The sequence below is a fragment of the Benincasa hispida genome, chromosome 1, assembly GCF_009727055.1.
Source record: "Benincasa hispida cultivar B227 chromosome 1, ASM972705v1, whole genome shotgun sequence".
Classification (NCBI taxonomy): Eukaryota; Viridiplantae; Streptophyta; class Magnoliopsida; order Cucurbitales; family Cucurbitaceae; genus Benincasa; species Benincasa hispida.
The window spans coordinates 49,528,629-49,549,278 of record NC_052349.1 but is presented as its reverse complement, the minus strand read 5'-3'; the positions used below and the strand labels follow the sequence as shown (position 1 = coordinate 49,549,278).

Here is a 20,650-nt window from a genome sequence, read left to right as displayed (position 1 = left end):
GTCCGCACTGAAAACTTCTCATACCTGACTGTCTAGAGAACGGAGGTCTAAAACTCTTACCTCTCATTTCTCCAGGCGTCCTGAACTGTTCCACACCTGGCTGGAGTATATCTACCCTGCTACACTCTACTCAACTCTGATAGTGGTCTCAACTAGCTGAGTGAAATTTACCCCATTATCTAATGCGATCATTATCTGGTTGTAGCTCGCATACCCATCAAGAAAACAGAAGTAGTCATTTTCTACTAGTCGGTCTAGAATTTGATCGATAAAAGGTAAAGGGAAATTATCCTTCTTCGTCGCCGTATGGAGATTCTAGTAGTCCATACAAATCCGCCAGCCAATGACGATCCTCATGGGTATTAATTCGTTGTTTGCATTCGAGACTACCGTCATTCTGCCCTTCTTGGGAATGCATTGCACGAGGCTGACCCACGTGCTATCGGCGATTGGGTATATCATGCCAGCGTCCAACCATTTAATGATCTCTTTCTTTACAACCTTCTTCATCGCAGGGTTCAGTCTGCGTTGAGGTTCGATAGAGCCTTTCTGGTTTTCTTCGAGTCGAATTTTGTGCATGCAATATGTTGGGCTAATTCCTCTTATATCTACTAGCGTCCACCCAATTGCTTTTATATACTTCTTCAAAATGCTGAGCAACACATTTTCTTGTTCTTCTGGTAGCGTAGAGGATATTATTACTGGAAAGGTTTCATTTTGCCCAAGGAAAACGTATTTCAAATGACTTGGCAGATTTTTCAGCTCCAAGGTAGGTGGTTGTTCTAAGGAAGGTTTCTGTGTTTTTCTCTCTCCATTCAGATTCAACTTTTCTTCCATGATTACATGGCAGGTTTCTATGGATGCTGAGCATCCTCTTCTTCATCTTCTTCTTCAGACTCTACTTCTTCATCGCAACTGTGTTCATTGTCAGAATTTATTAGGCCTTCATCTTCTGGATACTTCATCGCTTTCATGATGTTAAACCTGAGCTTCTTCCCATTTATGCTCATTGTGATCTCTTCTTTATGCACATCAATTTGGGCACGACCAGTGGATAAAAATGGTCGTCCCAATATGATAGGCACATCTTCGTCCGCCTCATAGTCTAGAATGATGAAGTCTGCTGGTAGAATGAATTTATCGATTGTAACCAAGACATCCTTCAACTTTCCTTCAGGGTGTACTAGGGACCTATCCACAAGATGGAAAGTCACCATCGTGGGCGTCAGCTACCCCAAAATCAATTGTTTGAATATTGAAAGGGGTATTAAATTTATACTCGCCCCGAGATTGCATAGTGCTTGACCAATGTAGATCCCGCCAAGTGAGCAGGGTATCGTAAAGCTGCCTGGGTCGTGCATCTGCGGTGGGATTATAGCATTTGATTTTTGTGTTAGTGCCACCGTAGTGAACTTTCCTGTACTTCTTTTCTTTGACACTATATCCTTTAAAAACTTGGCATATTTCGGCATTTGCTCTACCGCTTCTATAAATGGAATGTTGATGTGTAACTGTTTTAACATTTCCAGAAAGTGATGATACTGACCTTTGTCATTTTTCTTCTTTATCAGTCTTTGCAAGAATGGTGGTAGTTGTACGTTCATTGGTTCATGGTCTAGAGGTTTGGAGGTGGTCGCAACTTCCAGTTCCATCATCTTGGGCTCTTCTGATTCATTTTGCGTCAGCGGTTTCTTGTATTCCATCGCATTTGGATTGGTCCTGCTAGGCTCTTTCCTTTCTTCCGCTGTCGTCTTTCCACTTCGTAGGGTGACTGCTTGGCAGTGCTCTTTCCTGTGCTCCAGGTTGTGTGGGAGCTCAGTTGAGCTCGATAACGTCCCTTGTGGTCTATTTTTCAACTCTCCCGCAATCTGTCCTATTTAGATTTCTAGATTGTGGATGGAAGTTGCCTGGTTCTGGAGGACCGTCTCATTCTTTTCAATGTACTATTTTAGCATGTTTTCCAGAGAAGATGATGGTGGTGCTTGGGAGCTGTTAGCTTGTTGTTGCTGTTGACCGTTAATTCATTGGAAAAATCCCGGTGGTCCTTCTTTTTGCACCATAGGTTGGTAACTTTGTTGTTGGTTATTTTTCCAAGCGAAATTAGGGTGGTTTCTCCACCTGGGGTTGTATGTATTTGAGAAAGGGTTGTTCTGAACATTCTTCAATCCGATGCGATTCACCACATGTAGCATAATTGGTGCTCGTCTGTTCTATTGCATTGACTTGCCCTCTTTGCATTCTAGGGTTGTTGATTGCGATGCCCTGTAACAAATTTATCATCGTATTCATTTGATTTTTCAAAGATGCAATGGCACCGTTATTTGCATTACCTTCTCGAGGTTTTACTCGTTGATCACTTTCCTGCCAATCTTTATGATTCTTCAATATGTGATCAAGGATATTCTTAGCCTCATCATACGTCTTATCCAGCAAACCGCCTGTTGTTGCTGTATTGGCAACTTTCTACGATGTAGGATTTAATCCATGGTAGAAAATTTCCATCTGGAGGTAGTCTGGTCATTGTGCGGGCAATCTCACACTAATCTCTTAAACCTTGCCCACGCGTCGCTGAACGATTCATCTTCTTCTTGTTCAAAATTTGTGATTAACTTCCTTCTTCTGGTAGTCTCTGTAGGAGGGAAATACTTCTTCATGAACTTCTCGACAACCTGTTCCCACGAAGTTATCTCCCTTGGTTCGAGGGAATATGCCCATTTCCTTGCTTTATCGCATAACGAAAATGGAAATAGCGTGAGTCGAACTTCTTCAACGGAGATATTTGGGAACACAAAAGGGTTACAAATTTCAATGAAACTCTGGAGATGGGCATGCGAATCCTCGCCACGTCGTCCACCAAACTATCCAGCCGTCTGTATCATTTGTAACATAACCGGCTTCATCTCAAACCTTGATTTGTCCAAAGCTGGCCTGATGATTCCGGGGGAGGAATCATACAGGTTAGGTGATGCATAGTCGCGGATGGGTCTATTGCGATCATTCGCCAAGAGGATAGGATTTTCCATGATGTTGTTCTCATTTGTGGCTCTTTCTTCTGGTTGTTCCGTCATTCTAGGAGTTCTTCCATGTTGTTATCGGCGGTTGTCTCTCTGTCTTTTTCGGAATGTTCTTTCGATCTTTAGGTCGTAGTTAGGCTCAGGAGCGTGTCCTTCGCTCATACGATGCATGGTTCTTCCCTTACCGAAGGAATGGCCCTGCACAGAGGTGGAAAGCTGCAAAGAAAATCAAAGAGGTTTACTGTTAGCACAATATGTATCGTAGTCCCCAGCAACGGCGCCAAAAACTTGATGCGTGTAAATTATGATGTGTTATGGTGTGAGTTTGCGATGATGTGTGTTATGCGGTGATCATGCAAGTTTTCCTAACAAGACCCAAGTATAAGCCTTATTAGGTTTCTTGGTAAGTCCAGTGTCGAACACAGGGACTACTAAGTAAATTTGCGACAATCACTTTGATTCTCTCATAGTAGTAAAAACAAATGAAGTGGATGATGCTTTGATTAAGGTTTTTTTCTATGCGACGGAGTTTGAACACAGAGTTGATGGACGCGTAGAGTTACAATGAGTATGCGATGAAGAGTTTGAGAAGTGGTTTAGCTAGCATTTCCTAAGATTATACACAAGTTATGCGATCATGATACACTCAAATAACAACACGTCATCTCTCAATGCAAAATGCCATAACTCTTATTTCTAGGATGCATGTGATGTGTATATGAAAAAGTCAACAGGACTTGTGTCTAAGCCTTTATTCTTATCTATGCAATGATGAATAATGCACACATAAAATAAGGTGACCGCATACAATCATTCCTATCTCTAGGGTGCATGCAGTGTGTTAATAGAAATAGAACTTATGTCTAAGTTTCTATTTCTTGCTTATGCGATTCAAATCTGACTCTCTCAAGCCTAGATTCTAATCTGACTCTCTCAAGTCTAGATTCTATCTTTAGACTATCTCTCAAGCATCTCTAAAGGTTGAATGACGCATACATAAGACAAGATGATCACATAAAATGTAAATCTTAAGTCACGCTAGCTAAGTACTTCTCAACCCATTCAGAAATTTAGCTACTCATGTGAAGTATGGAGAGATTGAACATAGATTGAAATGATATTTCCATTTGCTATAAATAAAGTACTAAATACAAAATATCAAATGGATTTGAGAGATAAGAAGCCCGATAAGCAATGTCTTGCTTCCCCATGGCCTTTTACACTGCTCTTTTTCACTCTAACTCCGTTCCAGATGTATATTCTTTCTCTCGCAAGTGTTGACCCTCTCTCATTTATAACGCTTTTCGGCAGTCTCTCGATCTGTCCGGGAATGATCTCTCGGCTTCCTCGTCTCCTTGCTCTTCTCTGTCCTCTAAGTATATGTACGATTATGTGCGTGAACAGACTACTAACTCTCTTCTCTAACTTCTCACCTCTTTTACACTGGTGGTCTTCGGTATTTATAGAGCTCAAGGTGCAGCAGCCTTCCTTTCTAATGATTGCAATGATAGGAGGTATTAATTCTCCTGCTCTGATCCATCGTTAATGGTCATCGAAAGTTAAGTGTACTTGCTACAGTGTAGCTTTAATGGCTTGTCAACTAAATTCGGATTTGATCGTTATCAACTTTCCATCCCATCGTGCTTTATTATGCTGTCACCTTGATGCGCAGTCTTTATGCGGTCACCTCTTTAAGAAACTTCTCACGATCGCATATGATCGCATGACTTGCGATCACAATCTTCAAGTGCGTTGATGCCTTGTTCCTTTGGATCGTAGTTTCCCTTGCACCATCGCATTTTTCCTGCATAAAATAAGTAAATTAACTGCTTTTATGCGATGAGCGCTTGCGATCGCAATTCCTATCAGTTTAGCGCTTTCGGACATGATATTGCTTATTTTGCCATCGCATTCTCTCATTGTTTTACTTATTTGAGCTATAATAACTTGTATTTCTACCAGTTATCATAACCTAGGTTAACTCGATCTTAATCCTAAGCTAGCTATGAACTCCTGTTTGTTCGGGATTATCCTATATAGTTAAGGAGTCTATTGTACACTAACATGTTTACAGTGATTCTCTTGGCTAAAGTGTTTGAGAATCTCCTAGTAAGACTAGGACTACCAGGTATATATCCTAGGGCAAATGGGAGAAAAACCGAGTATGTGATACCACATAGTAAACCATGGGTATGTGATGCCCTAGTTTATTGTATTTCTCTGTAAAAATTCAAAAACTCAATATTATATATTTAGATATATATATGTATATATATATATATCTTACCACTGGAGTTTTAGTTCAAGTGGGAGTTCATTGGGTGTTATGTCCTAAAACTCGTGGTTTGTAAACAATAAAACTTATTCTGAAAATTCAAAAAGTTGTTATTGAATATAGAAATTACTTATTTCGTTTTAAAAATAAATCCAATAAACTAAGAGATCCATAACTATTACATGAGTACTTAAACTTATGTGGAGACATAAAAGTGGATCGGGTACAAATAAATAATCAAAATAGTCTATAGTATATTAATAAGGTTGGGTGTCTTATTCTGGTAACACTATCAGATGTGGCTCACTCTATAGTTGTTACAAGAAGTTGTAAAGTGCAATAGACAAAGTGATCTTAATTTGTACATGTCATGACATGAGGAGTGGGGGTATCCTATGCAATGAGTTTGTACAAGATCGGACCACAAAATAAGTCATTCTTACTTTATAACGCTATTTACTATTTAAGACTGTCACACCCCACCTCGACCCCACCTCCTGAGCCCGAGAGGAGGCACGACGGATGGCAGATACCACCCTTTTGTGATACCTACTACCCATGAAAACCTCTTAGCACTCATAAAACTTTAAGCCAAGAATATAAATACCAACTATTTTACTAAACTCATTTTATATAAACAGTATAACGTTTATACTGAAGGTGTTCATATAACACATGCAGAAGAAATTTTAGATCGGAGGCACTTAACTACATCAATTTTAGAAAATGAGAGCATGTTATCTAAATACAGTAAACAGAGAGCAGAATTTGTACCAACCTTTTTGGAGACCAATTCAGCAACTCCCTTTGATTCCTTTGCTCACGAAAGGTGTGTGGACCACCTCTAGTGTCTTCCCTACTATTCTCTGGGCCAAGAACGGCTTGTGGGAGTCTATAGAGATAAGGAATGGGAAGGGAATACTTGAAGGTTCAAGCTATAAAGAGATATATGAAGGTAGGTGAGTTTGAGACCAAATTCCAGCAGCATAATAGTATGGAAATGGTTGTCTTCAGCTCTCAATCTGATTCTACCTCTACTTATAGAGTGAATCCATGCATCAAGAAGCCTCAAGATGCAAGACATATGGTGGAGATGCAAGTAATAGTGGATTATAGGTGTTCATGTAACATTACGTGCAAGAGTGCATGGATGAGTTGTTTTTCCACTTTGAATCACCATGCATAAGTGGGATTCCAACAAAATCCACTATCCTTGATCCAAAATCTAATTTTAGTTTGCATTTCAATTTTAATTTCAATTCTAAATTGAAATTAATTTTTGGTAATTAATTTGAAACTTTTCCAATTAATTTCATATGATTAATTCAATTAATCATTCTAACCTTGTGCAATCCATTATATATGAATCCTTATTCATGTATATAGAATTTAAAACACTTTCAAATACTTTATCTCTCATTTAATAATTTAATTCATAATTAAATTATTGTGTCAAACACAATTGACGATAATACCCTTTCCCGATTTTGAACGATTCAAAGTTTCCTATCTAATTGTTCTAGGCTTTATTCCGATATGAGCTAGTAGGGGGACCTAATGGACCTACAGATCATGGGCTCCAACGATTCGAGGTTAACCGACTAATCTCATTAACCAAGCTAACCAATATTCGTTAACTATCGGGACACTCCACTATAGCCCAGTAGCTGCACTCCCCTCACCGTATATATATTTCCGTCCACTTGATATAACCATGTTTAGTAAGTCAATCCTTCACAAGTTGTTCATAGCTATAGTTGGGTCAAATGTCCGTTTTACCCCCTATAGTACTTCTTGTTCCTTAAGTTCCACTAATCCTCTAATGAACAATCGGTTTGTGGTCCAACCATCAAACCTAAGTCCCTCTCAGGCCAAGGAGAGGGTGGGGCCCCTTGTTCAAGTCCTGGAGTTAGTACTTAAGGGAACAACCTCTCTACTATCCTTGAAATGGGTAGGAGCGAATTCCGTCTTGCGAGACTATGTCCCCAGCTATCTATCCGATCTTATCCCCAAAATGGTAGGCTTGTTGAGTCGGCGATGTCTGGCCACTCTCACCCATGCAGATCAAAGGATAATCTCGTATAAACAGGATTTCATAGTTAGCTCAGGATTAAGATCGAGTTACCTAGGTCATCTTATGAAATAGTCAATTTCTTCAGTAAACGACGTTATAAAGAGAAAGTGACTAATTTTGCGATCCTGTCTTATGCAAACTCATTGCATAGGACGCCCCCACTCACATGTCTCTACACGAACGATTTAGGATCTCATCATTTGTACTTAATACAAAGTGACCCCATCCATAGTGTCCCCAAGATGAGGTACCCAACCCTATCCTTATACTATAGACAGTTTTGGCTATATATTTGAACTTGATCCTATGATATGTCTCTACATATAGTTCGAGTATTCATGTTATAGCCAAGGATCTTAGTTTATTGGATTTAGGTTAGATATTCGCAACTTACATATTCAATAACATCTTTTACTGAATAACCTCAATAACGTCTTTATTCGAAATAGAATATATTTAATGATTTACAAACTATGAGTTTATAGGACATTAAACCCAACATATGCAACTTTCAAGCTTAACTACAAAGTTTACAATAACAACAATAAAACCGAAAGTGTGGCTATGGTGTGGCAGACCTTCACCTTAGCAGCATCCTGGAACTCCTCACCTTTCGCTACCTGGGAAGAAAAACATGAAAGAAAAGAATGAGCTTCAACAAGCTCAGTGAGTGGTAAGCAACTTCAAGAGTCTATTTCAACTCACAATAATACAAGCATATCACAACTACAGGTTAACATCCAAACCCCTCAGTCTTAAGTGAGCCTGTTCTCAAATTTACCTACACACATAATAGATAGTTAAACTGATACTAATCATAAAGAGTTTGTTTTCATCTACCTACACACACGGTAGATATTTAAACTGATACTAATCATAAATGCATATTCTCTCACGTTCCCCATGTGCACATAGATTGCCACTTATGGACTCAGAAGCTAGGACTGTCAGCCCTCTGACCATCCCATACGAGGTTCTTCCCACAGGCTTAGGAACTAGACCTCCCGGTCCCTTGACCATCCCGTGAGGTTCTGCTCCGTGCTCAGGAATTAGGTCTATTGATCCCCTGACTATCCCGTTCCATATTCTCACTCTCATTCTAATTACTCCTTCACAAAATAAACATATACACATACTCTAAAAGATATGCTTAAAACTTAAAGGAAAATACCACTCACCTTGGTTGGATAGGAACCTTTCTCTCTAGAAGTTCCTTGGTTTCCTCAGCTCCCTTTTGAACCCTAAATTCCATATTCAAATACAAGCTTAGATTACTCATAGTTCTTGACCTTACTTTCAGACACTTCCTTCTACAAACATATTCTAAAATGTCTCAGGAAGCTTACCTTAAAATCTCAGCATAGAAATCTTTGTTGTTTGGCCGAAATTCTCAAATCATCAAGACTGCCCAAGCTTACTCGAGAGCTCGACCTTTCTATCTTTTCCTCACTCTTCAGCCTGATTCCTTTGAGCTTCTTATTCGGAAGCCCTACCTTGAAAACTAGACTCTCAGAGGTTTCAAGTGGCTTTGAAATCACTCAAAACTCACGGGTAATCTAGGAGAACTTCTCGTCCCAAGTCGATGCTACTTTAGGACCTCACTGTCCAACAACATCTCCTCCTCTTGGAACCACTTGATCAACGTATGGTTTTGCTACCAATGCATGCCCTTCATAATCAACACATAGCTTCCTCTTAATTTGCCCTCTAAAACTCTTCCTAATATTCTTTGAAGAGGATTTGTGTTATCAACTAGAGAGACACTTTGTGGTGGTATTTATAGTCTTTAGGAACCAATCCTCATCATCTCTGAAAGCCTCCAAGCATGACACCTCCTACTTCGAAACTTTTGGAGTGTCTGCACCATGCTTTGCCACCACTCTCCATGCCACTCACCTACTTCCATGCCACCTACTTACTTGCATGAAGTTTGAGTTGTCTTCCTTATGCATGTCTTCTTTGCATGAAACTCTATTTGTCCACCTCCTACTAACTCAAGCTCAACTTCTTCTTGGTTTAGCCACTTGTTCGGGTGAATCCATCAGCCTTGTGTACCACAAGCCCCATCAACACATAGACACTTCACTATGCACCTATCATGGCTTGACCCATCGTCCAGCTCATCGTGTAGTTCTTACATTCATCGTATAGATTATCGCCTAGTAATCTCTCGTTGTCACTCATCATCTAGCCCTCTCACTGTCGTTCATCGTCTAGTACCTACGCCCATCGCATAGCACTTACGCTATTGGGAATGTCCTAGAACTCGTAGTTCATAAATTTTATGTTAAACATTTTATTTATCAATAAAATATTACTGACTGTCTTATTCAATAAAGTTGTTGATTTTGCATTCTATTATGAAAATCTAATAAACATATCCATGGCTATAGTATGAATACTTTAGTTTTATGTGGTGACATAAACAGGATCAAGTTAATAGTATATAGCCTAAATGGTCTATAAGTATATGGATGAAATTGGATATCTCATCTTGGTAACACTATTTGATGCGACCCATTTTGCATAGGTAATACAAATGATGTGATCTACAAATTATTCGTGTAGAGACATGTGAGTGGGGCATCCTATGCAATGAGTTTGCATATAGACTGGACCACGAAATAGTCACTTTTCTTTATAACAATCATTTACTGTTAAAACTGACTATTTTATATTTAAGTAACCTAGAATAACTCGATCTTAATCTTGAGCTAGCTATGAAATCCTATTTATTCAGGATTATCTTTTGATCTGCATGAGTGAGAGTAGTCTAACAGCACTGCTCAATAAGCCTTCCATTTTGGGGATAATACTTGATGGATAGCTGGGGACATAGCTCTGAAAGATGACATTCACTCCTACCCATTTTTAGGGTTAGTAGATAGGTTGTTCTCTTAAGTGTTGATTCCAGGTCTTGAACAATCGGGGTCTCGCCTTCTCATGATAGAGAAGGACATGATTCATAAGTAGTATTATGAATTGAATTGTTCATGAGAGAGTCAATGGGAACTTAAGGACCAAGATGTATTTACAGGGGTAAAATGGTAATTTTGACTCAACTGTAAACACGAACAACCTATGAAGGATCGACTTACTGATTATGGTTTATATGGACAGAAATATATCTATAGTGAGGTGAGTGCTTTGAGTTATAGTGGTATGTCTTGATAGTTAATGGATAGTAATTAATTCGATTAAAGAGTTTTAACGAATTAATTACAAATCGTTGAGCTCATGATCTGTAAGTCCATTAGGTCTCTCTACTAGCTCATTAAATTGGAATAACGAATTAAGTATTGATGTATGAAATTAGGGTTATGAATTTGAAATGTTCAAATTCAATTTTTAGGGTTTTCGATTGATTGTATATGATACAATTATAAACGTTTAATTTAATTGAAATTAAACAAAATTGAAAAATCAATTAATATTTAAATTATGATTTAAATATAAAATTGATTCATTGTTGATATTAATATTTTATTAGTTTAATATTTAGATATTAAATTAATATTATTTTAATTAAAAGGTTTAATTAAAAATCAATTAAAACTAGTTTTATTTAGATTAATTATTTTGAATTAATTTTATAAAATTAATTTAAATAAAATTATTTTTTGAAATAATTTCAGATTAATGGATTTTTCCATTTTTGGGAAAAACCCACTAACACATTTGTTGGATAATCATCAGATTCAATTTCTAGTTTGCAATGATCTTCAAGCTAGAGCTGTTCTTCATGTAACCCTATATATTTGCATGAATTCTACCTATATAAAGGAGGAGCTCCATGCATGAAGAACTTTAAGGATTCTGTGATATGCTTGCTGAAGTGAAAACTTGAAAACCCTACATACCTCCCTCACTTGTTCTTCATCAATTCAACTTAATTTAAGTGTTTCCACCACACGTTCCAACTTGAGCATAGTAGAGAAGATCTCGGTAGTAGTCCTCTCGATGATTCAAGCTCCATCTTGGTGGATTTCAGCGGAATTCGCGGAGAATTCTTCAAAGGTAATATGTGTTTCAAACCCTCTTATGAATATCATATGAACAGCATGCTTAAAACTCAAATTAAATATAGTTTAAGTGCTTATTGATTCTGTAGCTTCCATTGCATGATATATCATTCCTTCATATGCCCTATCGCATGGCTCATCGTTTAGTGATCTCTCGTTGTTACTTATCACCTAATGATCTCTCTGTCGCTCATCGCGTATCTCTCGCTGTCGCTCATCGTGTAGCGCTGACCCCATCTTCTAATGCATTACGCCCATCATCTAGCACTCACGCCTATCGTGTAGTGCCATCACGTAGCGGTTGCATCTATCGCCTAGCGCTCGTGCCTAATGCATCGTCTAGTGTCTACACTTATCCTGTCTCTTATACACATCTAGATGTGTATAAGAGACAGGCCTAAAGCTCGTGCCTAATGCATCGTCTAGTGTCTACACTTATCATCTATCGCCCAAGCTCAACGTTTAGTGTTATCATCTAGTGCTATCGTCTAACACTTATGCTTATTGATGCATGGGAAAATGGAGTAAATAAATATGTGTTTATCGTGCGCTCTCCATGCATCGTTGGTCATGCGTCAGATATGCAATATGTGTCTAAGAATGTATGCAATGACCATGCGTTCCTGAAACAAGTTTTCTTGCATTCTCGCCAAGTATAACGAGATTGCAAGTTTCTCGAGTGATCCGAGGTCAAACTCAGGGACTTGTAGCTAAATGTTATGAAGTAAAGTGTTTGCGGTGAAGAATAAAAGAATATTGAAGGTTATGGGTTATGTGCTACTCCTACTTCTAACTAACAGATTAAGCAGTGGAAGTATGACTATGAGAGTTAGAGGCACGACAACTGTTAACGCGTAATAAGATGCATGGAAAAAATAGATAAAATGGCGGGGATTTCTTCACCGCATCAATAAGTTCGATCGCAAAGGTAACCCCAGCCAACACAAGCTATGCGATTATGTTATACACACTTGCCGAAGACACTTGCAATGTATATAGGATAGTGTCGAGAGGCCTTATGTCTAAGTCTCTATCCTTGCTCACGTGCTCCCACGCATAAAAAAGATGACCACATACCACTGTGTTCTACTTCTGGACGCATGCAATGTGATCGCATACTTTCATATCTTATCTATAGGGTACATACACTGTGTAATAGCTAACGGAGCTTATCTAAGCCTCTATTCTTGCCTATGCGACCCAATCTGACTCTCTCAAGCCTAGATTTGATTCTTAGACTACTCTCTCAAGTATGCCTAAATGATGAATGATGCGCTCATAAGACAAGGTAATCACATAAACATGGCTGACATAAGATTATTCCTATCTCTAGGAATACTACTTACTTTGCTTAATGCGTTCCACCACTTACCCTCCCAGGCAGTTAGCTACCACTAATCAGCTCATAAACAAGCGTTGCTACAGCATCACACTAAGCAAATAGGATTTTCTCACAATACTCGCGCAACACACACCTCTCGGTGGTTTGCTACATGCTTCATATGTCTATGCTGCATGATTAAGTATGTGATACTCTAGCAGTCTTACTTAGTTGTGCAATGAAAGTAAAGGATGATAAGAAAATGAAGATGGAATCGAAGGAAGTAGAGAAATGCATTGATCGCAAAATGTATTAATCTCTTAAGCCACAATGTAATACAATATAGAGATAGAAGAGATATGGAGTGCCAGATGGGTAATGTCTTACTTCCATCAGATGTGTGTCAAGGCTGCCAGTGGTGCTATGGATGGGTGGTAGAGTAGTCTCTCTCGAGATCTATCTTCGGTGGGGCTCCGGTCATCACTCAAAATGGTTGAAGGAATGAAGAACTCTCAAGAATATCTTCTCACGCTTTCATCTGGATCATAAGGATCTGCCCGAAGGCAGAAGCTTGGATATCTTAAGTTGTGCTCCAAGGTTTCTATTTATAGAGTTTGATCGTCGACAACATTAATGGTCCTTCTCTGAAATTCTACAGCTAACGACGTGATGGACCTGCTCTGAATCTTTGCTGCTAACGGCGGGGTAGGTAAAATGTCAACACCACCTTTTGATACTCCTGAGGTATGCATTCATGCTTGGTTTCCGAAGTATCGACGCATTCCACCACCCTTGCTTTCATCTCTCTATTATGGTTAATGGCCGTAACTTATATATGATGGACGCATTCGGTTAATGGCCGCAACATCCATGCATTGAACATATGCGTTCGCCTCTGCGATGGAGAGATTTCTCACATGCGATCGATTCCTGCGTTGGCTACAAAAATAGACAATTGGACGCAAAGTAACGCATAAGAGTGGGTTAGCCGAGATTCTTAATGTTGATCGACGCAAGCTCATTTTCTCATGAATCTTTAGTATAATTACCGCATATTCTACTTAACAACACTCATAATTCTAAATAGAAGGCTTATAATAATGTACATTTTTGGCCGTCATCACTTATCATGTAGCGCCATCGCCTATCATGTAGAACTATCGTCTAACGCATTTCTTAGCGCATCGTTTAATGCCACACATAGCTACAAGATCGTCCGCGCGCGCAACACTATAATGCCCAATGCCCATGCTCGCGCATACCTGATTCTACCACATGCATGCTAACCTCTAAAACTTGGTTGTCGCATGCCTTGTCCAACGCATGGCTTTTCTTCACTCGGCCACACTTGGCTTCAAGGCTTAATCTCTTATAACCTCTACAAACTTAGCCTCATTAGAGCCCCATGCATTAATGTTTCCTAACACCAAGCACATGGTTTCTTTTTGACTTCATACTTAGCCAATTTTTTACTAGTTAAGGCTCAACTTAAAACTACTAAACAAATCTATTCAAATACTGAGAATTCTCCTTCTCTTCAACATAAGATTTCACTTATACTTAGTTAATTCCCTTAATTACCTATTTAAGTAGGGAAATTGAAATCCGGGTTTCACAAAGACTGACTGTTTCAAAGCGATGACCTAGATAACTTGACCTTAATCCTAAGTTAACTATGTATTCCTATTTATTCGGGATTATCCTTAGATTTGCATAGGTGAGGGTTGGCTCAATAGTGTCGGCTCAATAAACCTCTATTTCAAAAGTAAGACCGAGTAGATAGCTAGGGACATAGGATGCAAGATGGAATTCATTCCTACCCGCATTAAGGGATAGTATAGAGGTTGTTTCTTTAAGTGCTGACTCTGGGTCTTGAACAAGGGGCCCCACCCTCTCACTGGCCCAAAAGGGACTCAGTTTGATGATTGGATCACAAACCAATTGTTCATTAGAGAATCAGTGGGACTTAAAGAACAAGAGGTAATCTCGAGGATAAAACAGTCATTTGACTCAGCCATTATTACGAATAACTTGTAAAAGGTTAACTTACTAATCATGGTTATATCAAGTGGACATAATATATCTACAGTGAGGAGAGTGCAACTCTAGGCTTTAATGGAGTGACCCAGTGAAGGAATATACAAGCATGCAATGGAAGCAAACAGAATCAATAAGCACTTTAATTAAATTTATTTTGAGTTCTAAAGCCTGCTATTTCAGAAAATTAAAAGTTGGGTTTCAAGTTTCATACCTTTAATGAATTCTTCTAATTCAAAGCTGCTCTTCACTCCAATTCAGCTCTAAATCAACTGTGAACCACCAAGAGATCTTCTCTACTATACTCAGCCTTGAATTTGAGTGGTGGAACTCGAATTTGAGTGAATTTGTGAAGTTATTTTTTTAGGTTTGAGAGGGGGAGAAAGATGAGATCAGAAACACATTTATCAGCTCAAAGCACTACCTCTTCCTATTCAATTCAGAGTGTTTTATCACTTTTCACCATGCAGACACTCATCAGTAATAACATTGCCAGCAGCTGCTTGAAGCTAGAAGTGGAATTATGTGTCATTACATGAAGAACACCTTATGTATGGAGAAAATGTGGGAAAACCCCACTTTCTCCATTTTTCCAAAATTTCTATTTTCTCAAATTTTAAATTCAAATTTCGATTAATTCTTTAATTAACTAAAATATTATTTGATTAATTCATTATTAATCAAATTTGAAAAACCAAAATCCAATTCTTAAATTGGGTTAAAATTGGAAATTAATTAAACATATTTAATTAATTAATTAATTAATTAATTATCAAATATTAAATTGATCGCACACCTAATTTTAAACATGAATCATATTCATGTAATTAATATTTAAATCAATATTTAAATATTATAAACTCTCTAATTTCGTTTAATTTCAATAAATTAAACGTTAATTATATCAAATATAATCATACAAACCCTAATTTGAATTTGAACTCATTCAAACTCAAACCCTAATTTTAAATTGAACATTTTCAAATTAAAATTCAATTTGAACTATTCAAATTGATATCATTCCAAATTCATTCAATTTATTAATTCAAGAAGTTCATATTTTACGAGCTAGTAAAGAGACCTTATGGACCTACAGGTCGTTAACTCCAACGATATAAGATTAATTGGCTAAAACTCTTTAGACTGTATTAATCAGTATTCGTTAACTATCAAGTCACACCATTATAGTCGATAGTTGCACTCTCTTCACTATAGATATATTTGTGTCTACATGATTTAACCATAACCAATAAGTCGACCCTTCATAGGTTGTTCGTAATAACGACTGGGTCAATATGTTGTTTTACCCTCGATATTACGTCTTGCTCCTTAAGTTTTCTACTGATCCCCTAATGAACAATTGATCAATGATCCATTCACTAAACTGAATCCATTTTGGGCCAATCAGAGGGTGGGGATCCTTGTTTAAGACCTGGATTTAGTATTTAAGAGAGCAACCTTTCTCCTATCCCTAAATCGGGTAGATGCGAATTCGTCTCACACCCTATGTCCCATGCTATCTACCCGGTCTTACCTCTGAAATGGGAGGCTTATTGAGTCGGTGCTATTGAGCCAACCCTCACCTTTGCAAATCTAAGGATCATCTCGAATAAACAAGAGTTCAAAGTTAGCTTAAGTTTAAGATCGAGTTACCTAGGTCATCTAAGTGAAATAGTCAGTCTTAAATAGTAAACAATGTTTATAAAGTAAGAGTGACTTATTTCTTGGTCCGATCTTATGCAAACTCATTGCATAGGACGCTCCCACTCCTCATGTCAACACATGAACGAATCAAGATCACTTCGTTTGTAGCACCTTTATAACAACTTGTAATTGCTACGGAGTGGCCACATCCAATAGTGTTACCATAATAAGGCATCCAACCTTATTCGTATACTATAAACCATTTTGGTTATTTACTCGAATGATCCATCTTTATGTGTCTATATACCATTCAAGTATTCATGTAATAGCCATGGATCTTAGTTTATTGGATTTAGACCGTATGAATGCAATTTAATGTTTCAATAACAACTTTATTGAAGATATGTTGAATAACATCTTTATTGATAATAGAATGTGTTTAACTTTACAAACTATGAGTTTTAGGACACACAACCAAACATCCAGTAGTTAAAGAATGAGGGTTAAATTGGTGAAAAGAGTTTAACCAATTAATCTCGGATCGATGAAGCCCATCATCTGTAGGTCAATGAGGTCCTCCTACTAGCTCACAAATGGATTAGCCTTAGAGTAGCGTGATAAGTTAATTTGAAATGTTCCAATTAGAATTAAAGGAATTAGTAATTATATGTGATATAATTATGCGTTTAATTTTGAAATTAAATGAAATTGGAGAATCAATTAATATTTAAATATGTTTTAAATATTAAATTCATGAATAGGGATTCGTGATGGTGGAATTAGTGTTAGATTAATTTAATATTTGATATTGAATTAATTAGAATTAATTAAAATTTTTAATTAATTATTAATTATTAATTTTATTAGAAAATTAATTATTGAATTAATTTTGTAAAATTAATAAAGATTTCATTTTTGCAAATAAAAATTGATTTTAGAAATCAATTAAAAAACAAAACCTCTTCTCCAATTTCCCTCAATTCAAGCTTGTTTTGAGTCCCACAACTCAATTAAGGCACCAAGAGGATAGTAGGGAAGACCTTGAGGTGGTTCACAAGCTGATTTGGAAAAGATTTGCAGCTGGAATCGAGATTCAAGTGTTTCTTCAAAGGTATGTCATGAAACCCTATTGTTAGTTTATGAGCATGCTTAATTTAAAACCAAAATTAATGAATTAGAATGCTTAACAATTCGTTTTTCTTCCGCTGTGTGTTTTCTAACTCTAACATTCTCCCCATAATGAGATAGTAACTCTTGATTGGAATAAAAGAGCACTAGCAACATTTTGGAGATGTTGGTTTTTTGTTTCCACAATGAAGTTCTGCTCAAGATGACCCACACATGAGAATTGATGAATAACTCCTTTAGTTAAAAAAAAAAAATCCTGTGAATGCTAATTCAGGTGCATTATCATATCTAAACATCTTTATATGAGCATTGTACTGATTTTTCACAAAAGCAAAAAAGTGAGGAACTATCCGCAATGCATCAAATTTATGTTGCATAAGAAATAACTATGTATATCTTGAACAATCATCAACAATAGTGAGAAAGAAACGGTGACCAGCATGCGTATTCGACTGGTAAGGACCCTATATATCACAATATATCAAGTCAAAAGGTTTATTTGCAATATGATTATTTGATTGAAAGGATAATCTCTTTTGTTTTGCCAATGGATAGATAGTACAAATATGTTCATCTTTATGTAATGAAAGTTGTAAAATATCTTTTAAAGAAGATAGATGTTGAAACTTGGATGACCAAGCCTATCATGCCAAAGACTAACTGATTTAGTGTTATTAGCAGCAGAACATAAGACAACAACAAATTGAGTTGGCGAATGTTGGAGCAAATACAACCCATGCAAAGATTAGCTTTGCCAATCATCTTCAAGGAGGACTTGTCTTGAATGAGACAACAATCACCATAAAAGTGTACTAAGTAAGGCATGGATGCAGTCAAAGCACTAATAGACAAAAGGTTGAACCAGAAAGCAAGAATAAACAGTACATTGTGACGTATTAAATCTTAATTTAATTGAATAGTTCCAATGAATTCAATAGTCACATTAGTATGGTTAGATAGAGATATGGTTGTACTAGATGCAGGTTGTGGAGATGTGAATAATTCTTTGTAGTAACAGATGTGTGTAGAAGCACCGGAGTCCAAAACCTAAACATCTCTATATAATTGAGGCATAGAGGAAGAACACATACCTGCTATGTGATTCTGAGAAGAAATCTCAGCTTCCAGTTTGGCCTTTGCAAGATGTGATTGAGGCATAAAGAGAAGTCCTTGACGTTGTTGTGCTGATGAATTTTCAAATGAGCTGCTATCAGAAGAACCAGAAGTAGAAGTGGAAGAAAAGGATTCAGACTTGGAGGACGAACTTTTCTGATTAGATCGATAACTGGGGGGATATCTATGAACCTTATAGCATTGATCAACCGTGTGGCCAGGAATATTGCAATGAGTGTAGCTCAGTCGATCTTTCTTCTTGTTATTATTTGACAAAGATGACTGATTGGAATTGGCATTCGAAGAAGTATTTTTTACTAGAAGAGCAGCATTTTGTGTCGATTGGTTAGAGACAATAGTCTGATAAGAAGGGATGGTTCGTTGTTCAACTTCTTGAATGACGGAAGAAAAGGCCTTATTGATCGAAGGTTCCAACTCCATGAGAAGTAACTGTGTATGAATTTGACTGAAAGATTCGTTGAGTCCCATAAGAAAGGTCATTACATGTTCAGTTTGTAAATAAGTGTTCAAATCCTTCACTCCATCACATGTGCATCGTCCACAAGAGCAAGAAGGTCTGTAGGAGGCTAACTCATTCCATAAGGTCTTCCATTTGGCATAATATGTAGTAACAGAGTCCTGCGATTGTGTTAAATTGGACAATTCTCGTCTAATTTGATAAGCATGCAGACAATTCTTTCTTTGGTATTGTTCTTGTAGATCTACCCAAATGTCTTGCGCTAAATCAGAGAAGTAGACGCTTGCAGAAATTTCTTTGGATAAGGAATTCAAAATCCATGTCGTGACTACACTGTTACAAACGATCCAAGATTGATGCATTTCACCGGTGGGATGGACGATAGAACTATCGATGAAGCCAAGTTTGTTCTTCATGGTAAGTCCAATCTTCATAGCTTGGCTCAAAGAGGTCTAATTTGTTTTTGTAAGAAGATTTGAAATCAGAACAATACTTGTGTTGTCCGAATGGTGAAGAAAGAATGGATTCGCATATTGTTCAAAAATCAACTAATTGGAATTTGCTGTGAAAGACGATGAAGAATCAATGGGTAGTTTTGGAGGATTAGGTTCGCCATTGAAGTAGGTCAAGAATACCATCAAGTTTATTTCGGGGAAAAATTCTCTTATACCATATTAGGAAACTCAAAGGTAAATAACATGGAGAAATCTTATTGTTCAAGTTGGGCAAATAAATAGCCAACACTGAAAGCACACGTGGACTTAAACTACTTTACAACAAACTATTTAACAAAATATAACATAAAATACATCTTAATACAATTGATTCAAACAATACCAATTATCAGGAGGATGCCCCCAAAAGGCTACCAGTAAAAAAAAGAGTAGATTCATGAATCCTCAGAGAATCCCACATTTCTCAGAGAAGAAAACCCCCAAGTAAGAACATTAGGAAGGTTGATGGGGATGAAGGAATGAAGGTGAAAGGAGCAGGAAGAAGAAATGGGACCATAGAGAAGAGGAAACGCGAAGTGAAGGAAGAAGATGAAAAGGGAGGAGAAGAGATGAAGATTTGTGTTCGTTAGTAGAGGAACACAGAAGGTCTTCGTTTGGGGGAAATCGCACCGACACTGGTAAAGTGAGCACCGGCAGCGATTTTGGAAAAAATCGCACCCATAGCAATTTCTCTCTGATGAGGCACTGATTCGCGACGTGAAAATTTGGGAAGGAGAAACAAAGAGACGCTGTGTGTACGTGATTCGCGGCAAGCTTGAAAAAGATCTGGGAAAAATTGGGAGGGTTTCACAATAATATAACTAATTAAAAAAAAAAGTAAAGCACCCAACATTCTCATTTACTTATTAATTGTTGACATTTAAAACATGACAAGAAAACTTAGACTAAACTTGACCTTTTTAACGAATCAAATTCTATATTTGCGTAAAAAAAATTGAAAAAATGTACAGCTTCCGTCTTTTTTAAAATTTTCTTGATCTTCAAATTTACATATTAAAAATATCAAGTAATTAAAAGTTGCAATTGTCA

At 37.3% G+C, this 20,650-nt stretch overlaps 1 protein-coding gene across 1 annotated transcript; it reads right to left on the bottom strand.

Moving 5' to 3' along the window:
• Nucleotides 1-7,851: 7,851 nt before the first annotated feature.
• On the bottom strand, nt 7,852-20,405 carry LOC120091546. The gene is made up of 2 exons (XM_039049636.1): nt 18,607-20,405; nt 7,852-7,983 (listed from the first exon to the last, which is right to left on the bottom strand). Exons 1-2 carry the CDS (start codon nt 19,538-19,540, stop codon nt 7,970-7,972), a joined length of 948 nt encoding a protein of 315 aa, XP_038905564.1. The 5' UTR covers nt 19,541-20,405; the 3' UTR covers nt 7,852-7,969.
• Nucleotides 20,406-20,650: the final 245 nt, after the last annotated feature.

Coding starts and splice junctions, on each gene's coding strand:
- LOC120091546 (XM_039049636.1), bottom strand. CDS start 19,540: ATGAAGATTGGACTTACCATGAAGAACAAACTTGGCTTCATCGATAGT.